The 10,000-nt window shown below is 46.0% G+C and overlaps 2 protein-coding genes across 3 annotated transcripts in view; both read left to right on the top strand.

Annotated features, from left to right (window-relative positions):
* Positions 1 to 460, top strand: part of akap8l (A kinase (PRKA) anchor protein 8-like) — a 14,578-nt gene extending 14,118 nt beyond the window's left edge. The window contains exon 13 of the mRNA XM_076013114.1: positions 1 to 460. This exon is cut by the window's left edge and continues 617 nt beyond it. The gene's annotated coding sequence lies outside the window, so the exon portion shown is untranslated.
* Positions 461 to 1,697: 1,237 nt separating this feature from the next.
* Positions 1,698 to 10,000, top strand: part of LOC142879769 (bromodomain-containing protein 4-like) — a 22,201-nt gene continuing 13,898 nt past the window's right edge. For both annotated transcript variants that reach the window (XM_076013232.1, XM_076013242.1), the window contains exons 1-8: positions 1,698 to 1,872; positions 4,359 to 4,782; positions 6,418 to 6,555; positions 6,667 to 6,799; positions 7,101 to 7,438; positions 7,532 to 7,903; positions 8,497 to 8,625; positions 9,636 to 9,857. In XM_076013232.1, the coding sequence (XP_075869347.1) occupies positions 4,471 to 4,782; positions 6,418 to 6,555; positions 6,667 to 6,799; positions 7,101 to 7,438; positions 7,532 to 7,903; positions 8,497 to 8,625; positions 9,636 to 9,857 (1,644 nt within the window). In that variant the 5' untranslated portion in view covers positions 1,698 to 1,872; positions 4,359 to 4,470. The remainder of the gene's footprint in view (positions 1,873 to 4,358; positions 4,783 to 6,417; positions 6,556 to 6,666; positions 6,800 to 7,100; positions 7,439 to 7,531; positions 7,904 to 8,496; positions 8,626 to 9,635; positions 9,858 to 10,000) is intronic.

The raw sequence follows: 10,000 nt of genomic DNA on the forward strand, positions 1-10,000 counted from the left end.
TTTTAGACTTGCTTAACCTTTGCTTATTATTATTTCCTTGTTCTATGAATAGTTCTGTAAATTGTCCTTTGTTTTTGTAGTTCAAGAGAGGATGAGAGAGTGCATTTTTGCAACAACAACAAAAAAAAGAAAGAAAGAAAGTGAAGAACCCTAAAAAGACAAAAAACGTTTCTCTTGACTTGTGCCTTTTTGTTAACAAATGTTTTGATTTGGATATATTTGTGTAGAGCCTTCCGATATATCTTCAGCATTGTGCGTCGAGTCATAGTGTACGTGAGTTTCATACGTTGAGAGCGGGCTGTCCTTTGTGTTTGGTGGTGCACAGAGCCTCCGTGGAGTCAATCTTAATGCTTTTTTATTTTTACCACTGGATCGACGTAGGTAATGGAACATGAACGTGTCAGAATTCATCCGTAACGGTTGTTATTGAGCCAGTAAGAAAATAAATTTGCTAAATGAATTCACAAGTTTCACAGTTTAATTTTTTTTTTTTTTTTTTTTTACACAAAGTGTCGCCACAGCGTCGATGAAATAAATTGTTCATGACTTAATGAGCAACGTTACTCTAACCTGCGTCAATCTGAAACACTTGCAGGTGAAAGTTCTTTGGTGTGGCTGCAGCGGTTTGGAAGTGCTTCACCAAATGAGAAAAATGTCAAAAACATTTTAACGCAGCCTGGAGATTCGACTAAAGAAAAAGCTTGAGGTGCGGCAGCTGACTTTATCTGATATTAAACCGCTGCTGTTCGGGTCAGGGATGCCGTCTTCATAATTAGTATATAAAATACTAGTACATAATGTGGAAAATGCAAACGTTATTACAAATATAGCTGTTAATCTCATGTTTGTAATCATTCTAGGATCTTGCGTGCACTCTCCTGTGATGTGCTGCATACACATTTATTTATTTATTCATTTATATATTTATTTGTGTGTGTGTGTGTGTGTGTGTGTGTGTATATATATATTTATGTATATATAAATATATATATGTACAGTATATGTATATGTACAGTATATATATGTATATGTACAGTATATGTATGTATGTATACTGTGTATATATATATATGTACAGTGTGTATATGTATGTATATATACAGTGTGTATATATGTATGTATATGTACAGTGTGTATATATGTATGTATATGTACAGTATATATATGTATGTATATGTACAGTATATATATGTATTTATATGTACAGTATATATATGTATGTATATGTACAGTATATATATGTGTGTATATGTACAGTATATATATGTATGTGTGTGCGTGTTGCTTTGTGTCATCAGAGTTTTTGTTTGTTTTAATTATTAGAAATCGGATAACAATGCCCTTTTTTGTATAGATGGAAAAAAAAAACACTAGCGTCTTTTTAATTTAAAACAATATTTTTAAATGAAATCAAAAAAAAATCCTGCCGGTTAACTTTCACTGGACGCTAAAAGAATCATTAACATTGGCGTTTTGGATGAAATGTTGGGATTTTTTAAATGTATTTATTGCTATTCAATTAAAACACGAGCATCGCCTGCGAATTTCAGGCCTCTTTAATACGGACTACTGCCGCTGAAAAGGCGACAAAGTCCGGCTTTAGACCAAGGAGCGGGGATTCGAGGTCGTCGCTAACATTCCGGATGGCAAAACTTCGCCGCCTCGCGCCCCCGCCCCCTCTTCCCCGGTGCGTCTGACGTCACTGACGTCAAAAGAGAGACGACTGTTTGTTCTGGATTTAGGGCGAGGAAAAAAGTCCGCCAGGAGCGCTTCAAGCAACGAGAGGAGTAGACAGCAACATTTTTTCCGTTTTTATGAAGCTGCCACTGGAATATCAGCTCAAGAGCGAACGCCGAGTTGAATCAGTCAAAGGTAAATCCAACAGGGGGGGAAACGGCAGCGCTGTTTGGCGCGCTGTCAGTGTGCGGTGTGCGCCTCGGCGCAGGCAGGGCAAGGGGGAGCATGGGGCTCGCTTCGGTAGGCCTTTGCGCCGGTTTCGTGCACGTAAAATATGCGCCAATTGCCGCGTTTGGAAAATGAACCGATTCGCCGCCGGGGTACATTTTTCTGCGTTCTCTTGTCGGTATGTCCACGCCGGTGTGAAGGTCATTTTGTTCGTTGGGTAGCGTCCGACACACTGTCCGCTGTCATGGGGTTGCGAGGCTAGCTTCTGTATTAGCCACCTAGCTAGCCAAGCCAGCGAGCTCAGGCTGTTTGTTTGTAGCTCCGCAGGCCGTGTTCGTGACAGAACAGCGCGACTGCGCAAGTGGATGCGCACGAACTCACGCGTGACGTGCTGCGTAGGTTCGTTACGTGAGTGGGGATATTCTAAATCGCTTAAAAGCTTCACGTTAGCTTAATGTCCGAAATCAACGATCAACCATGGGCATGACTGGAGATGCCCACGGGAAATTTGGTGATGGTTGATCGCTGTTTTCGGTCATTAAGTTTTTTTTTATTTTTTTATTTTTTATTTTTTATTTTTATTTTTTTACGTGAAGCTATTCAGATTCTCCCCGTAGGTTGGTTCCGGGAATGGGACCTGCTACGACTTTAAGTTGAGTTTGCTGCGCGGTGCTTCAAGAGTTAGCTTGGATCTGGCTGTCGTACCTGGTCGTACGTTGTAGCGACACGAAAACGTCTTCTTTTTTTTTTTTTTAATCGACTCACATTAATGTCTTTTCGTTTGTGTCACGTATTGAAAACACGGGTAGAAAATACACTGCCTTTTTTGTTTTTAGCATGTATAGATATCTTTTTTTTTAAGTCATCACTTTGAGCTCGTTAGCGTCAGTTGTTGTTGCTGCTGCTGCTGTTTGCCAAAAAAGAAAAATGGCATTGCACACCCAGGCCGGTAGGACTGTTTTAATTGCAAGTGTACAAGTAAGGATGTAATATTTTACCAAATCTAATTTATTAGACGGAGAACCACAGGGAAATTGAGCCGCAATGTGAAAATCCATTGGCTATGTATTAGTGTCAAGACGGTAACCTCATCCGAGAGACTGAAAGGCCCTGAAAGATTCTCTCTTCTCCCCCCCCGTTCTCTGTTCTATTTTATCAAACATCATTTGGATTTCTGCTTTTTAATTTTTTTGCTCATTTAAATAACAGGCTAATCTCAAATATTGTCAAGTCGAGTACCGTCTTTGAATCATTGTGCTGTGCACTAGTGTGACCAGTTGAAAGAAAATAAAGTAATGCTTTGCTCAGTATGCAGCCTGTTAACTGTCTCCATTCACGCTTCATGTGCAATCGCACTTGTAAATGACAATGATTCTGCCACGTTTTCATTTGGGATCATCATCATCAGGTGCATGAAAACGAGTGCTTCTGCTTACTATCATTGGCTTGCTGACAGTGTGAGGGAAGTGGAGGGGGGGGGTAGGGGCTATGAAAGGAAGACAAATGAAAACATGAAAAATAATTCTCTCTAGATATGCAGTACGTGAGGAAGGCTTATGCCACAATAACGATGGACTGACTTATGAGTGATGGTTTTCAATCAGAGGTCAAAGTTCACCAAACTGTGCCTCAGAAGCCAATCGGGGGACAGCTATCAATCTCACGGTGACTCGACAGCAAGCAAAACACAATGGCTGTGTCTCAATTCAGGGTCTGCATCCTTGGAAGGAAGCGTCCTCCCAAGGACCCGGCCCAGAAGGACCGACCCAAACCCCGCCTCCCCGGTAACCACACGGGATGGTCTAGCCTTGGGCGTATTTCCTGGTAGCGCCACCGCCGTTCCCTCCTGCTGGCCAACCCCGGAAGTGACGTTTTCATAGCATCAAGCTAACCATTGGTTCGCCATCTAACGATGGTGTTGGATGTTCAAATAAGTAAAAACCCTGCGTTAAAAACTGAATATTTGATGTGAAATTTCAACCCTTAAATTTCTATGTGGTGTCTTTGCCAGTAGATGGCGCTAATTTCAGCCGACTTCCCAGAATCCCAGGATGCTCTGCGTGCTTCTGCAAAGCATCCTGGGATACAGGAGGAGATGAAGGATAGTAGCGGTGCATCCTTGGAATCGGCTAAAACAAGGGCGCATTTGGAGGGCGCATTTGGAGCGTCCTTCAGACTTTTGGGAATTGGGAGGAGCCTTCGCCTTCGCGCAGTGCTGTGACGCAGCTTCCTTTCAAATGCAGCCTTAGAAGGATGCAGACCCTGAACTGAGACACAGCCTGTGTCTCAATCTTTCTGTTCACCTCGCGATGGCAGCACTTGGGCGCAACCCGGGACCTGAGCGCGACCTCTGTCATCTCGTCCGGTCCACATTGAAAAACGCTTGCACCACCCTCCTTGTGCGACGCCGTTCGTGGCTGCGGTGGTAACGCTTCCATGGTTTGTTCTTCCAGAGAGCTGAGGGAGAAATGTGATGGCCTGAGCCGGGTCCCTCCAGTCCCACCTGCCGTCGTCGGGTCCACTCAGCCCAAACTGCCTGCCCAGCCGCTGCAGCCTACGACCACAATGGGAGACGGACTGGAGACCTGCAGCTCCCAGAACCCCATCTCCGCCCCGCCGCCCCTCGCCTTCAACCCTCCGCCTCCTGACACGTGTGATCCTTCCAAGCCTCGGCGACAGACCAACCAGCTGCAGGCACACAACATTCTACTCCTGCGTCGCTCGGCCAGTCTTTGTCTCGTGTTTGGGCCTGAGCCTAATTCTGTGTCCTTTTCTCCTTTTCAGTATCTCCTTAAAGAAGTTGTGAAGCCATTATGGAAACATCAGTTTGCATGGCCTTTCCAAGCTCCTGTGGACGCAGTCAAACTCAATTTACCTGTAAGTCTTTTTGCCCAGTAGCACCAGTGGAGTGGAAAGTAACGAGTGCAAATGCTTTGGGTTCCGCTGTTGCATAATATTTTTACCGTGTTATTAAATATGATGCGTCATTAATGTTAGACTGTTAGACTGTCCTCTATGAATTATTGATCATTATTATTATTATTCGATTTTTGACCTCACTGTTGCAATATCACTTGGATCAGTTAACAGACAGTGTTGTTGAGCAACTGGAACTAGCTCGTGTGTGTGTGTGTGTGTGTGTGTGTGTGTGTGTGTGTGTGTGTGTGTGTGTGTGTGTGTGTTGGGGGTATATTTAGTGGCCCCACCCAATTAAAAGAAACAATAAGTTATTGTGTCTGTGTTAAGATATTCAATTTCTTTGAGAATAAAAAAAATGATAACAATTAGCATTTCAGTGTCTCAGTTGAACGATGGTTTGAAGTGCACTGCATGTCAGTGTCTCCAGTATCCTCCAGTTTAACAATCCAGGATCGTAATCCTCCCACCGTCCAAGCAGGAAAGCTCTATCAGTCAGGGAGTTGATGGCAAGTGTGCAGGACCAGCAGGCACACAGGCACTGACCATAAACTATGAAAGACCTGAGTCTCTCTCTCTCACACACACACACACACACACACACACACACACACACTAGGCAAGCCGTACCATGCGTACGTTTGACATTTGAGTGTGAGTGCTGTGTTCCGTCAAGTCAGTGAACCTGGACAGGAAGAAGTGCTGATTATTCCTGAAATGTCCCAAAACACGGCCACAATTTCACAATCATGACAATCGGCTGCGTCTCCAGTAGCCTTGTCCCAATGGTAAATGGACGGCACTTCTACAGCGCTTTCCCCAAAGTGCTTTACAATGGCATCCCATTCACCCATTCACCCACTCACCCACTCAGACACCAGTGGGTGGCCGCTGCCATGCAAGGCACTGCCAGCCCCATCATCAAGGCGTGACCCAACACAATATACATACATACATACATACAGGCTGTGTCTCAATTCAGGGTCTGAAAGGAAGTTGCTTCATAGCACTGCGCAACGGTCAAGGCTCCTCCCAATTCCAAATGCGCCCTACTGTTAGCCCATTCCAAGGCTGCACCGCTACTATCCTTCACCTCCTTCTGTATCCCAGGATGCTTTGCGTGCTGTTGCAAAGCATCCTGGGCTCCTGTGAAGTCAGCTGAAATTAGCGCCATCTACTGGCAAAGACACCACGTATAAATTTCAGTATTGAAATTTCACATCAAATATTCAGTTTTTAACGAAGGGTTTTTACTTATTTGAACATCCAACATCATCATTGGATGGCGAACCAAGGGTTAGCTTGATGCTATGAAAACGTCACTTCCGGGGTTGGCCAGCAGGAGGGACCGGCGGTGGCGCTACCAGGAAATGCGCCCAAGGCTAGACCGTCCCGTGTGGTTACCGGGGAGGCGGGGTTTGGGTCGGTCCTTCTAGGCCGGGTCCTTCGGAGGACGCTTCCTTCCAAGGATGCAGACCCTGAATTGAGACACAGCCACAGTATATATGTATATATCTATATATTTGATCATTTTGGTGGTAGAGTTGGGTTTTGGGACTAACCTGACGCAGCCTGCTTGATCTTTTCTTTGCTCAGGATTACTATAAGATCATCAAGACCCCTATGGACATGGGCACAATCAAAAGGCGTCTGGAGAACAGCTTCTACTGGAACGCCCAGGAGTGCATACATGACTTCAATACAATGTTCACAAACTGCTACATCTACAACAAGGTCAGAAACGGATCTCTTGATTTGAAATCACTTTTGACTTCCTGCTGTTCCCTGCAACAACTAAAAAAAAACAAACCCCAACAACCTTTCGAAACACGTTTATGCTTTCAGCCAGGTGATGACATTGTTCTGATGGCAGAAGCCTTGGAAAAGCACTTTCTTCAGATGATAACGCAGATGCCGCAGGAGGAGAAGGAGATCAGCGTAGTCGCCAAAGGCCGTCGTGGGATCAGGCGGGAGCAAGGTAGGAGAGATGTACTGCAGGCTTTGCCAGGTCGTACTGATTCATTCATCGGCATAAGAAGTTGGTGTATTTTTGGAAATCTAGATTTAGTGCCCATAGACGACAAGCAAACATCTTCTTTCCAGAAATGTGGTCTGCAAAGTCACATTGGTCGCAGTCTATTTAATTTGATGTCGTATCATCCAAAAAGAAAAAATTGCAGTGAATTCTGGGAAGTGGATTATGGAACAAGTCTGGGATTTGGACTTGCGACCCCTGTGCACCGTGCGTCCTGATGGTGTTTCCTCCTCCTTACTCCCAGCTTTGATCTCCAAGTCGGATTCAGGACAAGACTCTTCGTCTCCTTCCACCACCCCACACACCCGAGGCTTTTCCTCCTCCTCCTCCTCCTCCTCCTGCGCAGCCCCACTGTCTCACGCCCAAGCCAAGCCTCAAGGCCCGCCCACCTTGGCTCTCGCTCAGCCCCCGCCCCCACGTGTGCCTCCTACGTCCTCCCACGCTCCACATCTCGGACCTCCGTACCCTCTCCCAACGCCCGATGTCCTGATCCAGAGCATCACCGCCGTTCCCCCGCCCAGCCTCTTGCACCCGGCCTTGCATCCTCCTCCGATGCTACAGAGCACCCCCGCCCTCATCAAGGTGAGGAACAAAAAAAACAGCGGCGGTTCTGTTTTTTTGTTTGTTTGTTTGTTTGTTTTTTTGCTTAACATCTGATCGCTGCCCCTCAAATAGCCGAGAAAGAGCCAGAAGAGAAAAGCGGACACCACCACCCCCACAGCCAACGACCAGCTCAGCGCGTCCTCTCCCGTCTCCGCCGACACTCGGCCGCGACGTGAGACCGCTCGGCCGTTCAAGCAGCCCAAGAGGGAAGCGCTGCAGCCCGACTCGCAGCATCACCTCGGAAGCAGCCTGGAAGCCGGAGGAATGGCCCCGCAGAAGCGGCAGGATCACCTGCGCTTCTGCGCGCGGCTGGTCCGAGAGATGCTGTCCAAGAAGCACACGGCGTACGCCTGGCCTTTCTACAAACCCGTCGACATCAAAGCTCTCGGCCTTCACGACTACTACGACATCATCAAGCATCCGATGGACCTGGCCACTATCAAGGTGAGGATGTTTTTGAAACGCCGACCGGTGCCGGACAGAAAGAATGATTAACTTGCGTTAAATGAATCCCGTTTCATTCATTGTCTGAGTCTGGAGAATTTTATTTTGAAAAATGAGCGGATTTCTCTCAGTTGCGTCCATCGAACGCTCGTCTCGGTCACCTGATACGTTACCGCGAGATTGAACCCGCGAGCTAGCGAGCTAGCGAGCAACATGAGTGAAAGCGAGCGTCTTTGGAAAGAGGAAAAGTCCCAGGGAGGAGACGGAAGAGTCCACGACTCCCAAGAAAAAGAAAGCAAAGTTTAACAGAGCAGATTTCTTATTTTTTTATCTTGTTGTCGCCATGTTAAGAGGACGCTGCTAATAAAGTTCCAAACGTGTACACAGTGGATTCACGTTTATTATTATTACATTTAGAAAATACCACAGTTTTCATGCCGGTCCGTGAAAATATTGTCTTGCATTAAACCGCAGGGCTGTGGTGCTGAAAAGGTTGGGGGTGGGGGTGGTGGGTGCTGGTTTAGAGGAAGCCAAAGCACTGAGCAGCAAAGTGAATTGGATGTTCACGCTGTTTCCTCCTCCCTCTCTTTCAGAAAAAGCTCGACAACAGACAATATCGAGACGCTCAGGAGTTTGCAGCGGACGTGCGCTTGATGTTCTCAAACTGCTACAAGTACAATCCGCCCGACCACGATGTGGTCGGCATGGCCCGCAAACTACAGGTAGCGTCATCGCGTCAGACACACTGAAAAACTCAATCCACAGGTTGGACTTTAACTCATTAACTCAGAGTCATTTCTCATATTTATATTTAATTAACATAACTTACATACATACACATATGTATGTTTTGTGTTTGTGTTTTTGTTTTTTTATTAAAAAATGTATACATATATAACGTAATGCTCCTTGAATAAAATCAAACAAATCCATCTCTTACACGACAAAGCTTCAATTAGAATTGGTGTAGATCAGAGGTGGGCAAACTACGGCCCGCGAGCCACATCCGGCCCGCCGAAGAATGACAGAATTGCGCAAAATCCTATAAAGTATGACTGCATCCATTTGAACTTGCCCTGTAATGCCTTGCATCCCACTAGATGGCGCATTTGCCTTATTTCCGAGCACCACGGCCATCGCTGCCACTCTCACGTCTCAGCGGCGTCTCTCCGCACCGCAGCGCTGTCAACCCATAGCAGCTTTATCTTGCTAAATCCCGTAGAGCTCAACAGAGCAGATCGCACCAGACAGGAAATCCGACACCAAATCAACATGATAGAATTGATTGACTGTTCCCACTAAAAGTGAATATAAGCGTTAACGCTGTCCCTTTTCTTTTAGTATTTGAAAAATCATGTTACAAAAGAATCTTTTGAATTTTTGCTTTTTGTTGTTCAAAGTCTTCTGCAATTTTTCCAACATATTATTTTTTTTTCGAGTGAAACAATGCTGGAGCTTTAATACATGCATGTTTGCAGAAATGAAAACAAGAATATGTTCATTTTATGTTAATTATGTTGGATACGTACGTATTGGGTGCTGGCCCAGCACATCACTCAATGTGGCCCGTGAGCCAAAAGGTTTGCCCACCCCTGGTATAGATGGAGCTATGATCCAGAGGGTTTTGTCTGCTTCCTCTTTCTGTCTGGGACAATATTCTAAACAGTCACATGATCAGCAGAATGAGCTCTCTGTTTTCCTTCTGCCGTCTCTGTGTTTTTTTCTCCTGCAGGATGTGTTTGAGATGCGTTTTGCTAAAATGCCCGACGAGCCCGAGGAGCCCACTCCACTTCCTACTCCATCGTCGGCCCTCCACCCTGCCCCCTCTACTCGACAAGCCCCGCCTCCTCCTGCCGTCTCAGAAGACGATAGTTCCAGTTCCTCAGAATCGGAGTTCTCTGGAGGGGGCTCAGACCAAGACAGGCAGCAGCGATTGGCTGAGTTACAGGAACAGGTTAGACGTTGGAAAATGAAGGGGGAGGGAGGCTTTTGAGACCAGACAGGTGGGTGGGCCACGCAGATCAGCTTCACCGAACATGGGTTTAACGCTGCCACGCACAGAATAACATGCAGAGGCTGCCTCGACGTTTCGCTACA

This window comes from Nelusetta ayraudi, unplaced genomic scaffold, assembly GCF_046127955.1.
Source record: "Nelusetta ayraudi isolate G7.1 ecotype Tasmania unplaced genomic scaffold, CSIRO-AGI_Nayr_v1 ptg000006l, whole genome shotgun sequence".
Lineage (NCBI taxonomy): Eukaryota > Metazoa > Chordata > Actinopteri > Tetraodontiformes > Monacanthidae > Nelusetta > Nelusetta ayraudi.